This window comes from Catharus ustulatus, chromosome 6 (assembly GCF_009819885.2).
Source record: "Catharus ustulatus isolate bCatUst1 chromosome 6, bCatUst1.pri.v2, whole genome shotgun sequence".
In the NCBI taxonomy this organism is placed as follows: Eukaryota; Metazoa; Chordata; class Aves; order Passeriformes; family Turdidae; genus Catharus; species Catharus ustulatus.
This window is the reverse complement of record NC_046226.1, coordinates 26,049,064-26,067,054: the sequence shown is the minus strand read 5'-3', so window position 1 is coordinate 26,067,054 and position 17,991 is coordinate 26,049,064. Positions and strand designations below refer to the sequence as shown.

The window sequence follows — 17,991 nt, the reverse complement described above, 5'->3', positions numbered from 1 at the left end:
CATCTTAAGTGGCAACTGATACCCAGACAGCAGGCTCCATGTAGCAGCAGCCAAGATGCAGAAACAGCTTCAGGTCAACTGCGCCACAGGGCATTAACACCTTGGTTAATACACCAAAACCTGCATTTTCATCTTCAACTACTCCAGCAGAGTCTGCCAGAGCAGAATGGTTTTATACACAGCGATTATCACAGAAGACTATCAGTCTACCAAGGTGTGTAGCAGTTGCTGCCCTGGAGGACCCTGGAATGCACTGCCCTGGCAAACCAGAGGTGAGACATAAAGCAGTCCAGCAAGCACAGAGCACAGCTCATCCCCAGTGTGCCACCCAGACAGGAAGTCTCAACAAGACAGCCACCGTGGAAGGAGGAACCACCTTTACACATTTCTCTAAGATCGAAGTCCATTTCTGAATTGCAAAATGACCCTAAGGAATCCAGACCTGAGAGATCACTGGAAAACAAACTGACTTTATGCACTTTGGATCCTCTCTCACCTCTGGAGCCCCATCAGAGGAAACCAAGTAAGGAATATGGATCAAAGTCAAGCTATAATCCTGCTTTGGTTTAAATTTCTCTTGCAACCTTTCATATCCAAGTTTTACAGCACAAATGCGAAAACCTGAGGGTTTTGCAATGTAAATCTTCCCTGTACTTTACTGAACAAGGTGATTCAGGTAAACTGCGCTTACATTGCTTTCACAGGAACAATATAAAAAGAAGCAAACATTTTTACAACCTAGAAACTGCACGATATACTGGCCTCAACAGTAATTCTGAATGACAGTATTCCCACAGAAAGCTTGATCATTTCTGCCTAAGTACAATTTGTCTTCGAATGCATCAGTATAACTGTAGCACCACATAAACAAGATCACTGAAATAATCTATGTTAAATAAGTATGTACTTAAAGAGTAAAATTTGCTTGTTAATGAATATATTTTATATATATATATGTGTGTGTGCTAACTGTTTGTTCTTTTCCCCAAGATGTCCCTCTAAAGCATTCAGTCTTACAAAACAAGCAAGTAGGTTTGGGGTCAGAGTCTTACTGCAGTGTTGGGGTGGATGTGTTTGGTTTGTTAGTTACAAAATCTTACACAAGGCCAGAGACATAGTTTTAATTCTGAGACTTACCAAGAGGTGCTTTGAGAAACCTGCGCTCAATTCCTTGCTCTATCTGAAGCAGTGCAGATGCCAGGTAGTGGACCACATTACTGACAGGCTGAGGAGTACTTGTGCTTGTTGATGCAGTGCTTGGAGCTTCGGTTTTTAACCCAATGAGTCTAGAAGAGAAATGCATTAAATTATCTTTGAAGTCTCTGAACTTAACACCAGAGATACTTGAAAATGCATGTATCTACAGAAGCCTCTTATTTTAACCTCACATACACGCATGGACTATGGACATGAACGGATACTACACAGTTGTGATCAGCTATCCTAGTTCTTATGTTTGCTCAGCTAGCCTAGGTAATCTAGGTAAATCATCTTGAGGTGACAGTTATATAAATTGGAATAAATGCGGATCTAAAATTTCAAAACAATTAAGATTTCCAGAAAATTTGATGTGACATTTATGACAGATTTCTGTGAAGAATATAGTCCCAATAATTCTTCAGTGAAAACACTTCCAGTGGCAAAGTGTAGCCTTTCAGAACACATCAACCTGGAGAAGTTCAACTACACAGATCCCTACAATTCAAAAGATTTTTGAAAAGAAAATAAAGAAATTAAGTAATTTTTCAATGTAAATCAAGAATTGTTAATTTGTACATTCTCATCCTTGGAGAATCTTTATAAAATACTAATTTTTAATGTAAGGGTGGTTAGAAAACCCCCAGAGCAATAAAAATCCCCTATAAAAACCCCTGAAATCATACAAACAAACCCCACAAACAAACAAACCACCGAAGAGGTAGTTTTCCAATAAAACAGGACCAAAAGACTAAGTAATCATTTCAAAATGTAGTTAATCATTCTAAACCACAAACATTAAGTAAATGTGTAGGAGAGCAGCTCACTACTGAAAATAAAATTCCATTTCTACTTGGGGTTTATGAAAAATTAACTAATTAAGACTGTCTGGATTCTGCTTTATTCTCGGGAATAAGCAGTGCTTTTAGTTGTCCCGGTTCTTTTTTCACACTTAAAAGCTGTTCATTATATTTTGCAGTCACACACATTTTGAGAGCCTTAAAGCAAACAGAAAGAAAGCTGTGGAGTTATTTACATTTCACTAGTCAAACTCCAAGGTCTTAATGAGATGTCACTTGCTCTGAGGTGGATAAAAAGCCTCACATCAAAAGCAATCTGTGACATGATTTCAGAATCCCATAGTCTAATTTAATATGCTAGACTTTATTAGTAGACTTTATTCAGAAACTCTGATGGAGTCAGTATCGAATGGAAAAAAAAATAATCTACAAAGTTCTGCAGCTGAATTGAGAGTTGGCAATGGAACAAGTATCCAACGTTAAGTGGATACAGATAAATTTCAGCTTCTTGGTTAAAACAGAGGAATACTTGTATATACTTGTGGTTTTCAAGAACCAAATGTCTGTAAATTTTATGATTAATATAAAGAATGACCCCATCCATTTTACAACTACAGAACTTTGAGTCAAAGGACAGTCTTACAGGAAAATTCTAATTCACAGTGATAAATGAGAACTGAAATAAAATGAGAAAAAATCTTTAAGAACTTTAAATTCCTAACATCCAACACAGCATTCATTAGTCCACTCAGAAATACAGTTTTTATAGAAGTCTAACAGCAGAAAGCATCGCAAAATACATAAGCAAACAGTATGTTAGTACAATGATTGTCTCGAATGAATCTTTCTTTCTGAAGTATTTCAATATTCACACCCTATCAAGACATACAATTTTATATGCATTAACTAAATTGAGGTAGACCTTTATTTCTGAGAAGTATGCAACTTCTGAGAATTAAGAATTTGGAAATCTTCAACATTCCTGTGATTTCTGAAGTTTGGTTTACAACAAGAACTGCTATCAGAGAACCACATCTATCTCAAATGTTTAAAAACCAAACAAAACACCACAAAATGCTTTACAGCTACAATACGGTAGAATTTGAGGTTTCCTTCTTATTACTATGTTGCGGCTTGCTCCACAGACGTATCATTCCTAAAGTTGTAAGGTCACATCTCCACTTTGCCTCTGCTTAAAGTTAATTCAGACCATGGCCTGGTGCCCTGGTGGTTCTTACTGTGACTCACAAGGTACATTGGCCAGTTCAAACAGAAATTCGTTACTATTAACATTTTTCCTTTTTTAACACTCCTACTCTTTTCAGAAATTGAGTTGGTTTGGCTTTGTTGTTTTGTTTGGTGGTTTTTGCTTTTGTGTCTTGTTGGGAGGGATTTTTGCTTTGTATGAGGGTTTTTTGGTTGCGGGGATTTTTTTGGGGGCAGATTCCTCTGGAAAACAAGACATCAATTGCCAGTTTAATTTTCCCCCACATTTAAAATTACTTTAAAATGAATCCACATGTTCCTTCTTTGATAATTAATGTTTACTTTGACCAGTGTAATATTTAAATATTGAAAGATGTAAAAATTGGTGCCTTAGTCTTATATAGTATCAGAACAGCATTATTTAGACACTGTAAACCAAAGTAAAATCTTGCATTTTAAGATTTACAGTCTTAAAAATCACCATGTGGAAGAATCTGAGGGTAAAAGCACCTTGAAGGTCAAAAAGCCCCCAGCCAAACAAAACCAGAGCACTGCTACACAACTCAGAGCGAAGAACCATTATTTAAACTATAGCTCTTACCTGTCTTTCACAATAAATTTATCTTGATCATCAGTTTCCATTTCTTCAGATTCTTCATTCACAGTTTTAATAATACCATTTTCTTTGTTTTCATCATTCAGAAACTCATATCGCCCATGTTCTAAGGCTGCTCTCCAAGCCTGTCTGTCTGTAACCTGAAGCAAATATACAAATTTGAGGTTTCTAAAGAATCAAAGGACACAAGCTTTTAGTACCCATTACTGTCTACATTTAATTACGCTTTTAGTAAAATCATTGCATGCAAGAGTTCTCATTTAAGTTACAGACTTGATGGCACCACTATGTTCCTACATTCTACCATTTACAAATACCTTAATAGCCCCCAATGTTCCTTGGTAGATCCTGTCTTCAATGTCCAAAAGAAAGTCCCTAAGTCTCAGTTCAAGCTGCTTCTCTGCAGATAGGTGAGATCCATCGTGAATATTTTGGATCCTTCCCCGTCCTATAAGAGGTCTGACGTCACTTTGAGGTTTTTCTGCAAGAACAGCAAATAATTTGGTGTTAGCAGATCTTCCTTTAAAGCAGCTCTTGGCAGAGACAACAATAGTACAAGACAGAACAAGCTGAATACATGGGTTCAAAATTCCCTTCTTGCAGCTAGGTGCCAACACCGACATCGATACCAACTAAGGTATCTGATTCAACCAAGCAGGGTAATGATGACCAACAGATGACTGGCATCCACTCATAACAACACACAAGAGAAATCTTTGCTAATTTAAAAGTAGTTCTTTTGTCTTAAAATTCTTTCGAAAGTAGTAGATAAGTAACACCAACCTTGCTCTAAGTACAAGGAGGAAAAAAAAAAGAATAGTCACAGCTTCTATTATTTAATTGCTCTTACTTTACAAGAGAACTCTTCAACTGTTTTTCCTGCATGTATTTTTATAGAAACACTTAAAATAAGCATGTGCATCTGAAAATCCTAAAACCTAACAGAACAAGACAAAATCTGTTTAAAAAAAAAACCCTAACCTTAAAACAAAACAAAAAGATAAGATGATACAGGCACAGACAAGACTGACTGTGTCCTCTAATTAAAGACAGGGAAAAAAGGAGCAAGACAACACGGTAATTTATGAAAACAAGGTGTGATCTGATGATGATGAGTTGTAAAAACCTACTCCCAAGAGAACTCAAAGTTCATGCAAAAACTCAAAAGCCACAGGAAAGAACTGGAAGTCTGCCCAAATCCTAAATTAGTGCTTGCAAGTCTGCATAGGTGGTAAACATTTTTGTTCACAGGATTTACCTTAAAACCTTTGAGTGCAGTGATAAGAAAGTACATGCAACAATTAAAGAGGTATTTAATAAATACAATAAACCTGTTGCTAAGAAAGCACAGGATGAATTTCTAAGGTGTTCTCAGTTGCTGAAACAATTCTCTTTAACTGAAAGCAATCATGCAAATAGTCTCAAAATGTAGACTAGCAAGTCTAATGCCTGGATGTGGGAAACACTGGTTTTGGTTTAAAAGCAGTATTTATCCTTGAGCAGAACTAAAAAAGCAGGAACTGCTCTACAATAATTGACAAGGAAAAGTTACAATCAAGAATACAATCAAGTAATAGCACATATCAATTTTATTTCCATGCTCTTTTTGAGCAGGAACTGGAAAAGGCAGAAGCACAGTCTACAGTGCAGGAGAATCCCTCTCGTCCTGCAGGTCATTTGAATGAAGGCAGTAGGGCAGCATCTGAAGTCCACAGCAGAAAAGCTCCCAACCAAGTGCATCTACATGTGGCTATTTATACCTGCTTATGACACAGTGGTGTGGCACCATTGGTATTGGACCACTGCATTTCAATTTTCTTGATCTCTATCAAAGTGAAGTTCAAAGCTGCCTCTTTTTTAAAATGAAAATCAGTATTTTTCTACTGTTCTAACATTGAAAGGGAAGAAAAAATCTTGGATGTGGCCATCTGGTTGCTTCAGAGCAGAAAGCAAAATACAGATAAAGGTGCAGCGATTAAGAAAATAAGGAACCATATGTACAAACTCAAACATACCAGAAGATGATGGAGATTTTCTCACCAAAAAAAATTCCCAAGAAAGAAAAAAAGCCTCAAAATAAAGCTTAATCACTATGCAAAAACTCTGTCCTGTGCTAGTTTCCACCAAAAGAAATGGTAGATGAGTTATAAATGTAGCGGTATCTGATGTGCTTACAGCATGTCCTAGCATACGCACTCCAGGCAAACAGAATTTGTGTCTGCTGTGAATAATTCTCCCTTGTTCCAATACAGATAATCCCAAATTCTCAAGGTAATTTGTCATAATTAAAAACAAAATGCAATTTCTTAAACACGGGAGTCTGACTTTGGTAACATTTGGTACCCAGCAATACGCCAGAAGAAAAACAGCTGGAAGCCTGTACGTGCAGAACTTTATCAGTGACTGGAGCCAATGCCTTGCCAATAAATGGCAAAATACTTGGCTAGGAGAGAAAGGAAAAATCCCTAAATCCTAGGTCTAGGATTGTTTTCAGTTCACTCCTGTGTTTAAAAACCGATAAAAACATCTGCTCTCGTGCTGTTTCCTTCTGTACTGCGTGTCTACCAGAGGAAGAAAAGGGAAAAAACCCCAGAAAAGAGTAATAGCACAAAATGTCACTGTACTGATGTTAATCCATGTAATAACCAACACAGCTACACAGCTTTTTAGTATGTATTAATTTTTATTACCCAGTTAATCTTTTTCCAAAGCTAAAATTACTCCCTAAAGTTGCGTGTTTAAAAGCCAATCCCAATTAACTAAGCAGTAAGATCACAGAAGAATTACTGTTTCTTTTTCAGCATGAAACACCAGAAAATACCACAAAGGTCTGTCAAGCAGGAAGAAAAAAAGAAAAAAACAAAAGGAAGGAAGGAAAAAAAACCCCAATGTTTTCCACTGAGTGAAAAAAAGCTTAAGAATAATTCTTAGATCTTAGAAATTACACTTAAATGAGAAGTAGAGGTTTCTACAATATTATATAGAATTTTTATCGGTAGAAGCAAATTAAGACCAAGAACCCTTCATTTACCTGGAATATGGAATTTCTCCACAGGAAAACTGCTTAGTTGCTCATATATTCTACTTTTTTCCTGTAAAAGAGTTTCTTTTAAGGCACTCTCCCTATGTCCTCGGGAATTGAGAGCCTCTAGGAGTTGGTCCAGTTGTTCCCGAGAACTGTAAAAGCACCAACGGTTTGGTTTGTATACTGGCCTTGGCACCTCTACAACAACACTGGTGTGTGAATCTTGGTCAATATTGGAGGTAGATTCAGAGGATTTCAAAGACTCTCCAGTTTTACTGAATACCTGAGGTTCATTTGTGCAAGACTGTCCACTATTCTGAAAGGAAGAGGTTCGAGGCAACAACATGTCTTCAGTGAGACCAGAATAGTCCTCCTCTACAAACAATCCAGGAACAGAGGGGAAAATCCAGTAGCGGCGGTACAGACGGTCACGACCTAATGGGGTGATATTTGTGCAGGCTGTTGCATTCTGAATCTTTTCTAACAGCTCCTTCTCTTTCTTTTGTTGTTCCTGTTTTAAAGCTTCTTCATCTTCAGCAGTAAGCGGTTCACTCTTCTCGCAAGTGGTCTCTTCTTGTCTTGTAAATTCTTTATATCCATTTTGCCCTCTTCTTCCTAAAAAGTTAAAAGAAGAAGTATGATATCAATTAATTTACAATTTTTATTCAAAGACTCAAGTAAAGGCCAGGTTTTAGTTCTGTCCCTTTCTAGTTATCCAAACTTTTACTGTCAAAGACCATCAGCTCAGTCAAGAGACAATACTGGTTTTATTAAAGAAAAACTCAAGTGATTAACCCTCGTGCCCTTGAATAATGGGTAGCCACTTTAAATACATCTTCCCTTTGCAGAAACTAGACTAAATCTCATTTACTGACACTGTCATCTTCAATACCATACAAAAAGAAACAAAATTTTTGATTCAGACTTTATTTATCATACTCAAAATGATGACCTTAAACCCCAAGTCTCAAAAAAACCCAGAATCCCTACATAGCTGCTTTTATGGTAAACTCAGGTATCTTACTTGATCACTTTAATTTTTAAATGTATTTACTATTATTTCCCCCCTCAATTTGTACCAGCTGAAAACATTTCAGTTCACATCTTTAGTTTACCAAAGTATCATGTCCTGGTAGTCATCTAGACCAGTATGACTCATAATTGATGCATACAACCTGAAAGGCACTGTCAACACTCTAGTTCTACATGTTTCCAGTGTGACTTTCAGCTCCCTAGTTGTAGGAATGAAATAATAACACTGTTTGTCATCCAGTCACAATGTCTCCAACACAGGTATTTGAGAAACCTGAAATTCTGTTTAGGATTTCATTGCTTTGCCATCATGACAAACCTGTAACAAACATGTAAATCTGTATAACTGAATGACCTGGAATTTCCATCCCAGATACTGTTAGGAACTGTACAAGTTTGCAACTTAAGTCCACAATTACCCAGGACTTTCACTGACAGACACCAGCACAAAGCCTTCCCAGCAGAAAGACACAGATGAGCTAGCAGCCCAAAGCCATCAACAATTCATCCTCCTGTGGTGACATCTATGTTTAGTTAGGACAAGCAGGCTGCACTATTTACCGCACTGCAGTTCCTACTAGCACACTGCTGAGGAAATTAAATCTAGGCATAAGTCTGGTTTTATTCTTGCAGAGGAAGCATGCTGTCTCATTTACAACGGCAAACTACACCCAAATGCTTGATCTAATTTTTTTTTGAAATACCAGTTAGTTTTGCAGTTTACTAAAAGAAAAATTAAAAACAAAACAAAAAAATCAAACCCACACCATCCCCTATTAGACGAAACTCCTACAACTCACTCTACGAGGGCAAGTACTTGTAACAAGTAGCCAAGTAGTTAGGCAACACCATTACACGTTTTAGACAAAAGAGGAATCCACACAGTACATACGGAAGACAAGAAAAAACAGAAGTATGAAAGAACATACAGCTGACCATAAAAACTACACCAGGCTGGCTCAATGTACTTAATAGCCCATTATGATCATGTTCAAGTGTGATTTTTTTTTTCCCTTAAAAGAAAATTACAGCAAAGATTGATACTTCTACTATAAAACACAAGAACTTGCCAAGTGCATGCATGCAGGTGCACAGGTACACACACAAATTCATCACAGCATTACCTCTCCGTCGTTTTCTGTTTGGTCCCAGCTCTTCTTCATCCTCTGTGACTGTGTCCATGTCTTGCTCTTTACGTTCCATCTCTTTGCTTTCTGTACTAGTATCAAGGTCTTCCCGTTCCTCCTCCCTGACACAGCAAAATAAACAAAAGGTGACTAACCAACCATGCAATATAGGCCGAATGATAAAAAATGCACAATAAAATATGGCATCTTTGACACAAAGAGTACTTTTATTTCCCAAATACTTGACTAGTAAAATACCTATGATGCTCTTAAAAAAGAAACTGTAAATCACAGACTATATTAAAGCCCAAAAGAAACCCACTGAACTGTAAATGTGAAGTTCTATATTAAGGATTAAAACTTGCTCTTAAAGAGGTACCCATGTTTTCGTTTGAAGAGTACTATTATTATAATAAGATCATTTTTTGACTCATCTTAATGTGGTTTTATTGCTGTAAATTTTTTTCATGTCTAAGAAAAGTTTCCTTCCCAAAATGTATATACCATCCTGTAAAATGCTTGTTACACATTTTTGTCTCATCTAGCAAATATAATTAATACCCTACAGAAACACAGGCAGTTTTTACAAGGTAACTTTTTAACCAATTCTATACCAGTATGAAGAAAAATAAAATCTACATTCATTAAGGACAATATACTTAAAATATACCTTTGTATATGATCAAGTCAATGAAATTACACATGTGAGGTCTGGCCATGGAGCTGAAAAGTGCTATATGATAAACATCACAGCAATACTATGTACCATACCCAACAGATATTTCTACAGCAGCAATTCTTTGCTCCTCTTCCTTCAGTTTTTCTTGTTTCTCTTTCATTTTTAACTCTTGTTCTTTTAACCTTTCTTCTCTTTTCTTACGTATTCTAGTAGTAAGAAGAATACAGAAAATAAGTTGCAGTTAATCTACTATCTGGTCTGTCCACATCTGTTTACTTTTATAGTAAAGCATCATCTAAAAATAACAGCATCATGGGAAAACACAATTTAGCACAACTAAGTTTCACTTCTGTCTACTGTCCCAGGAAACCAGCACAGAACAGAAACATTACTATTGTTCCTCATATGCCTTCTGCAACCAAGGGATTAATCTCATTTGTAGCACCAAAATTTAGTTTTCCATATTCTAGTTCTACCTTGCTGCTGCTGCCTCTCGTTCTTTGCGGTGCTGCTCTGCCTTTAATTCCCGGAACTCCTGTTTTGCTTGCCGCAGCACATCAACGGAGTCCTCAATGAAATCTCGAGTGGAGACCAGAGTCAGAAGCTTCCCACAGAGAGCATGAAGGATCTTCATCTTTTCTCCTAATAAAATTTGGACCAATGTTTATACTTCACTATGCAATTGATAATAAGCCTAACTCTTACAGACTCCAAACTGGATTTGTTTTCATTTAAGAACAAGTGAACAAACATCTGCAGTGCACTAAGTTCGCCTATCTGCTTGCCTCAGAGACATGAATCTTTATTTTTAATTTACTAACTTTTACCACTAAAAGAAGTTGTAAAATGCAGTATTATCTTCAAAACAGAGATAAAGGAACAGTAGACAGAAATTTTTCTCCATTTCCAAATAATGAACAAAAGATCCAAATACAAACAGGGGGAAAAAAAGCAGGAGCTCAGTCAAACACCCCAGGGCTGCTTCCACAGAGATCCCCTTACGCAAGTAACACTACATGTTTAAAATGAGATGAAAGAAAAGCTACTCAGAAGTAATGGGACTGCCTAGCTCTGCAATCACTGATGTGGTGGGATGTGCTTGTGGGGAATGAAGCACAGGGGGTGAGTATGACCCTCAGAGATTCTTTCCAAACTCAATTATTCTGTGATACAGTAAATTTTGACCACTCTTAGTCTGAAGCAGTTGCAAAACTGATCACTTATTGACCAATCTAATAATCTCTAACATGTGTTGTCTTTTATTACCTGGCAACAAATCATATACTGAGGTACTTGAAAGTTTCTTCAAGAGACCAGGATTACTTAATCTCAGCTCCATGCAAGCATCATCAGTAGTATCAAACCCTCCTCGTTTCTGGTAACGGTATTTTGCATTGGCTGATGTTATATCAGCACCTGATGCTAGAATGTGAAGTCTGAGAATCTCAGAAAGAGTGCAGCTATCAAGATCCAAGTTTTTCAAATTGCAGCCTACAGTTGAGGAGAATGAACAGTTATTTTATACAGACATTTAAATGTACATAAATATAAAAATAGTGCTTTAAAATACAGAGCAAAATAATAACAGTAATAAAACAAAAGTGAAACCCACACATACCCTGATGTAACTGAGGCCATGCAGCTGCCAAAGTTGCAACTGCAGACAGTGCAGATTTTGTGGGGTCTGAATCTTCATCCAAAGCCTCTGTTAAATCTTTAAGGAAATAAACACTTTATTCTAGTGCAAATTAAAATTTGTACTGTGGAGGGGAGGAAAGGAAGCTGTGTTTTGAGAGTTGCAGACAAAGCAAAAAGAGGGATGGTATTTACAGATGCATCAATGTATTCAAAACTCAATTCAACATCCAAACAAAAATTTACAGATCTTTCAGTGCAACTAAAAAAAATCCAACTAAAAGCTAAGGACATGCACCACATGCTATATATAGGGAGAACACCATATAAGCTGTTAAAGCAACCACAACACACAGAGCATGCACAATGGCTACATAAAAGGCAGCAAGAACAAATCCAGGAGCACCCTTGAAAGCGCAGACAAGTAGCAATGCAAGAACACCTGAATTTCCTTTCCTCAAATGAACTGTTTTTCTTATCATAATTTTGTTTTTAGGAAGCATAACTCAAACTAACCATGTATGTTGATACTGGTTACCACCACCCACTTTACACTTTCTACCTGTAACTCAGATACAGCCTGTTCTGCACAAACACAATTACTAAGACATTACAAATAAATCATATTTCACCAAATCAAGCACCTGCACTTAATGATCATCATACATAAGCAAACTGACCAGGAAAGCAGGGAAGTGAAAGGGAGAAATAGCAAGTTCTTGTTTCTTAAAGAAAGGTTTCCTCAGCACTTACAGGTATTTCTCCAGAGGGTTGACAGAGTATTTTCAGCACTGTATGCCGTTTCAACAATTTCACTTTATTCAAATCCAAATTATTAAGCAGTTAAAGCCACCAAACCAAAATAAAACCACAAATACAAATATACAAACAATACATAAAATGCAAATCCACAAGAGTCCTTCCTCTGCCATGTTCAATGTTGCTTGAAAACTCTCACCCAGACACTGGAAAATGAATCTCTGCACCTCCCCTCTCACTTGAACTATACAACGCACTTTGAGAAAGTGCCGTACACCCCAAAACCACATATCCATGGTGTTCCCTGCTGCAGAAACGCTGCCTGTACAGAATTTAACTGAGCAAACATGCTGACTACTGCTAGTTTGGTTAGCCAGAATTACAAAGCCGAGACTATGTAATTCGTTTACAGGAAAGAAGATGTCTAAACAAGAGTGACGAGAAATGAAAGTTCTGAGGAAAGTAAAACATAATAAATGAAGTGCCTTACCCACAACTCTGCTAAACTAGAAACAAAATGGCAGACTTTTGCAATAGTCAGCCTCATGATGTCAAATTAAAGTGTGAAAGTCTACATTATGTTTTTTTCTGATCAGCCATGTGAATAATATAGAATCTAATCAACTATTCTATGATTACCTGATAATGGAATCCTTGCTTGTATTGCCAAGGCAATACTCTCAGTAGTTAACAAATGCAGTTTAATTGCTAAATTCAACAGTAATTAAAACATAGTCTAAATTTATTAATGCTGTCTCAAATCTATAGCTTTATTCAATTAACAAGAGCAGCCTCTGTTAACGAAGACAGTGCCCACGCTTTTATATAAAGGTAATTTATAGACCGGACATAAATCTTAAGCATGAAAATGAACAATCTTCAAGAGAGGAATTAAAGGAACCTTCATGTAACTCACACATCTGGCTTGCAGGGCTACCACAGAATTCATCTGACCTCAAACAGGGAGTGCTCTTATGTACCTACCTCTAATGAATTAAAGGCTAGTAAGATGGGTCAAAGCTTCTCGTTTAGACAGCAAATTTGGAGTCCATAAACACAAGACCACAAATTTGTAACAAAGCCTGCACTTCCCTCTGATCAGAGGTTAGTACACACCCAATGCCTCTGAAAATGGGGGCAACATCAGCCTTAGAGCAAAGACCAAAGTCAGAGTGACTGTGGGAGTCTTTACTGAAAGAACACACATGGCATTAACCAGGAACTGGGGATGCATAACTTCAAGTCTTGAAGGACAATGAATATTCAATTTTCCTTTCCAATTGTGCTGGATAGTTTTAGTTTTTAATCTAGTTAGGTACAGATTTTTTATAGATGCAGATATCTTTGAGAAGACTTAAGAAAATTACTTGTTTCCTGACCCTCAGGAGAAACACGTAACAGTGCTGGAGGAAGAGGAGGAAGGTAAAGATGCTTCCTGCACCTCCGAAACACAAGCAATGCTGTTAAAAGCTTATTATGCTTTACTGGATACAATCATAGTAACAATGAGCTTCCCTTTTCTCTATTCCCCCCAGACCCTGTGGTCCATGCCCAGTTTAAGGCTTCAATTTCAGATAAAAGAGAAAAAACAAGCCCATTTACATACAATATCCATGCATAGTAAGACATGGTTAAACAAAGGAATGCCATAAATCATGCAGCTTAAAGTTAATTCCAGTGCAATTTCAGCTTTTCAGCAGTAAAATTAAAGATCTGACCTTTGGTCTCAGCATCAGCTATTTGATCTTTGGCCACTTCCTCTTCCTCTTCGGCCATTGCCTGAAAGATGGCAGTCAGGAAGAAAAACAGCAATTCACATAGTGGGCCTTCAGTGTCATTTCCTACAAGAGCTTCCTCTAAAACCTCTGTGAATAAAGTTTAAGAAGCGTCACTTTTGCCGCAAAGTTGGGAAAAAAAATATGTACTGAAGAATGAAAACATTTTTTTTCCTTTAGGTATGATAATTAAATTACGTATCCATAATTTACTGCATATATTCCCAGAGTGATGGTGCCAGAAAGAGTGCTGACTGAACATTGTTCTCTTAATATATAATTGCAAGAAAAAACTACAAGTAGATATTTTGATAAGTAGAATAACAACTTGTACACCAATTAATTTTGATTTTACAAGTCCCTTGGAGTTGACCATGAACTGAAAACTAGATTGATATGCATGTGTTAGCACTGACAGATTAAAGCCACACAGCAAATTCTGTAAAAGTGGTACATGTGTGCACTTAAGATGTTTGGTTGTTTGGTAAAAGGGAAACCACCAAAATGGGGCACCTTGCCACATAAACCACAACTTGCCTAAAGTCACTCCTTCAGGAAATTCATCTTGAAGATCAAAAAGTTCCCCAAAAGCATGTAAAAACTCCAAAACCATCAGAGCATCACCAAAGATCTCAGGAGGAAGTCTCGTCTTCACTGGCATTGGAATGGGAAGTTCCTGCAAACCAAATGGGACCACTTAATACAGTATTTGTTTGTGAAAAGTACACAAGTGATCAAAACCAGAGAGTCTATTATTCTAAGGAATGTATTTGTTGAGTTTCTCTACGTTTTACTAAAGAGTCCCACAGGACATGTGATCAGTTATCATGGCAACACTGGTGATAGTATTAACTTTGGAAACCAAAGAGCATGCAACTTGAATGTAAAATTTTTGAGAATGAAGTTTACTCATGTCCATGAAGTTGGTATCTTTACCAAATGAAGTTAATCCCACTACAAGTTAAGAACATTGGCTGTCAAGATTTTTCCTTTATACTTGTATTATTTCAAAAGAGTTTTGAATTTCAGTTTCCTGAATGTCTGGACAAGCAAAAACAAACATACTCTTGAAAGTTACCTATGATTGCTTGCAAAGACAAGCAAACCAAAACCCTAACACATTCACATTAAAACCCACCCTTCTAATACTAGGATATGCAAGGTCATGTCTAACAACTGTATGTTCGGGTACTGGGCTTTTTGCATTTGTAAGGCACTTATGGTAGCTGAAGACATTAAAGGGAGCTGATGCAACCATGTAACAGCACCACTTAACAGAGACACCACCTCCAAATCACAGATGACCGTGCCTAACATGAAGTTTGATTTTGAAATTACTGCTTTCATGTAGTTCTTCAAGATTTGTCTTCATTTACAGTTTCTTAGCACACATAGTTGAATTATTTTCAGAATGATGTTTCCTTTTCACAAATGTGGTAGCTCACTAATATGAAAAAGAAGCAAGCCGAATACTATGCTTCAGAAGGACACAAATTCCCAGAGAAAGGAATCTTTTCAAAAGCAGTCCCTACATAAACTCATCTTTATTTATATTCTTGTCAATTCACAGAATCACAAAATAACAGGTTGACTTGGAAGGGAACCACAAGGATCTTTGATTCCAACTCCTGGCCCTGCACAGGACCATCCATGTAAAGAATCATACCCTGTGCCTGAGAGCATTGTCCAAATGGTTCTCAAACTCCATCAGGCTGGTGCTGTGACCACTTCCCTTGGGAACCTGTTCCAGTGCCCAACCACCCTCTGGGTGAAGAAGCTTTTTCTAATATTCAGTCTAAACCTCTGCTGAGAGAGCTCAAGGCCATTCCCTTGGGTCCGGTCACTGAATCCAAACAGAAGAGATCAGTGCCTGCCCTCCTCTTCCCCTCACAAGGATGTTGTAGACTGCGACGAGGTGTCCCCTCAGTCTCCTCCAGGCTGAACAGACCAAGTGACCTCAGCCACTCCTCACATGCCTTCTCCTCCAGGCCCTTCACCATTCTTTTTTCCGTCCCTTGGACACTCTCTAATACCTTAATGTCTTGCTTATGTTGCAGTGCCCAAAATATCACACAGTACTCCAGTGAGGCTGCACTGGCACAAAGCAGAGTGGACAAAGTAGCACAGCAGTCTCACTGTAGTGATGACACTGCTTTTCTACCCCTCCTTTTTTCTTTCCAGTAGAAATACAGTAGCACTGTTTTCACAGGTTGCTCTCCTTTCAGCAATGGCCTTTCCCCCTCTCTTCAGCTTTTTTCCCCTAGTTTTCACTAGGGAGTTTTCACTCCCCTCTTCCATGACCATACAGCTCTCCTGGCAAACATGTTCAGCTCTCATATTCCTCTCATATTAGTGCTTTCACTTGAATTCATTTAACACTCTACTATATTTCCACTTGCCCTCCCTGCACTTGTTACATTTCCCTGTGTATCTCTCATCCTTGTGTTTCTGACGATTTGCCCCCTTTAGCTATCACTTGCCAAAATGAATCCTAATAAAGTGCATGTAAACATGTAACACCAGAAAAATCTTCTGTTACGTACAGCCACACTATACTCTTATGTGAAACCTAAGTCCTTTGAGAAGCAAATTTTTGGTACTTTCTACAGTTTTCCAGTATCATCATGACAGATGCTCATTAAACATGATATATATAGTATATATAGTATATTGCTACAGTTTCAATCAAAGCAATGCCACAGGAAGTTAAAAACCAATGTCTTTTCTAACTCCTGCAGTTGAAAATTTAGTTTTTCATTACTCAAATCTTTTAAGTGACTCACATTTTTCTAAGTGAGCTCATTCTGCACACTTAACAGATAAATGAGGTATACTCAATACCCTCCACTCAGTAATGCCAGCACTTTGAACATACTCCATTGTACTGACTGAGCACAGCCTGTAAAGCTTTTCTGGAGGTTGAAAATGCAGATGATCCTATTAACATTGCCACTGGGAAATGTGTATTGCACACTGCAGGTGACTCAGAGCCTCTAGCATTTCAATAAGATCTACATTTGCCTCTGCATTAGGGAGTCAATCCATCTGGGGACCCTGCAAACTACAGTCTTCAGCTATTCCAAATTCAATCATACCTTAAGGTCATCACACTCCATATCTTCTCTGGGCTTACTCCACTGTTTCAGGTATTCCACATATTTTCTTTTTTCCTCACGCAACTTCTCTCTTTCCTGAAAAAAAACAGCCACAATTGTATATAAATACTGCTTACATGGCCTTATTGCAATTTCTAAAACTGCACCACTTACTATTCAATCACACTGAAAAGTGAAATATCCCATTTAATTAGAACGGAGTAATCTATTAATTTTTACTTGTATAAAATGAGATCGGCAAAAATATTTCAGTGAGGTGGTACTTTGTTGAATTAGTTATTGCTTTTGTTGGGGGGTATTTTGAGTTTTGTTTTCCTTTTAATGGAAGTAGCTGAAGAAAAAATATCAAAAATTAGACAGCATATATGAAAGTTGCCTCAAAAAAGACCATCAAATAAGACAGTGAATGTGTATATGCAATTTCTTCATATTCAGATTGACAAAAAGTTGTTTAGCAATTTACATCCAAATAATTCATACAGAAACCCACAATCATTAGATATGCTGTCAATCTGATGCAGAACAGATTCTTAACAGAGAAGAAAACCATTTACTAGCAAAAAAAAACCCCCAAGCCCACCACATTATTACCCAAGTAAGTTAAAATTCAAAATGAACTTTTGGTAAACTAAAATTATAGAGAATGCTAACTAGAAATACAACCCATCATCAAGTCTTGTAACTGCCTATTCTTCTAAAGAGCGTTTCTAGGAACTGAAAAGGATTAATGAAAAATAACTTGAAACAACGACTAAAGATACAAGGAAACTAGAAAGCAATGTTCCCATATGAAACACATATACTTCAAAAGCATTACTTTTTCCTTTTCTATTTTGAGTCTCTCTTTCTCTTCTTTCTTTTTCATCCTTTCTTCTTCCACAATTTTCTTTAATTCTTCTCTCTTCTTCTCCTTATCTTCTTTCTCCTTTTTCCTAGCTTCTATAGCATTTGCCTTCTCTTGTTTTAATTTAGCTTTTTCAAAAGCTATAAAGGAAAAAAACAAATGTAAGTGGTTTTTTGTAAA

General features: G+C 37.2%; 1 protein-coding gene across 4 annotated transcripts in view; it reads right to left on the bottom strand.

The window, feature by feature from the left end:
- BAZ1A (bromodomain adjacent to zinc finger domain 1A) overlaps nucleotides 1-17,991 on the bottom strand; it is a 65,346-nt gene that overhangs the window by 12,448 nt on the left and 34,907 nt on the right. For 3 of the 4 annotated variants that reach the window (XM_033062720.2, XM_033062719.2, XM_033062721.1), the window contains exons 9-21: nucleotides 17,785-17,951; nucleotides 16,947-17,042; nucleotides 14,389-14,527; nucleotides 13,795-13,941; nucleotides 11,301-11,396; nucleotides 10,949-11,173; nucleotides 10,159-10,324; nucleotides 9,775-9,888; nucleotides 9,001-9,125; nucleotides 6,851-7,459; nucleotides 4,137-4,300; nucleotides 3,805-3,959; nucleotides 1,138-1,286 (exon numbers count right to left, since the gene is read on the bottom strand). In XM_033062720.2, coding sequence (XP_032918611.1) covers nucleotides 1,138-1,286; nucleotides 3,805-3,959; nucleotides 4,137-4,300; nucleotides 6,851-7,459; nucleotides 9,001-9,125; nucleotides 9,775-9,888; nucleotides 10,159-10,324; nucleotides 10,949-11,173; nucleotides 11,301-11,396; nucleotides 13,795-13,941; nucleotides 14,389-14,527; nucleotides 16,947-17,042; nucleotides 17,785-17,951 — 2,352 coding nt within the window. The remainder of the gene's footprint in view (nucleotides 1-1,137; nucleotides 1,287-3,804; nucleotides 3,960-4,136; nucleotides 4,301-6,850; nucleotides 7,460-9,000; nucleotides 9,126-9,774; nucleotides 9,889-10,158; nucleotides 10,325-10,948; nucleotides 11,174-11,300; nucleotides 11,397-13,794; nucleotides 13,942-14,388; nucleotides 14,528-16,946; nucleotides 17,043-17,784; nucleotides 17,952-17,991) is intronic. The other variant, XM_033062722.1, reaches the window with a different exon arrangement.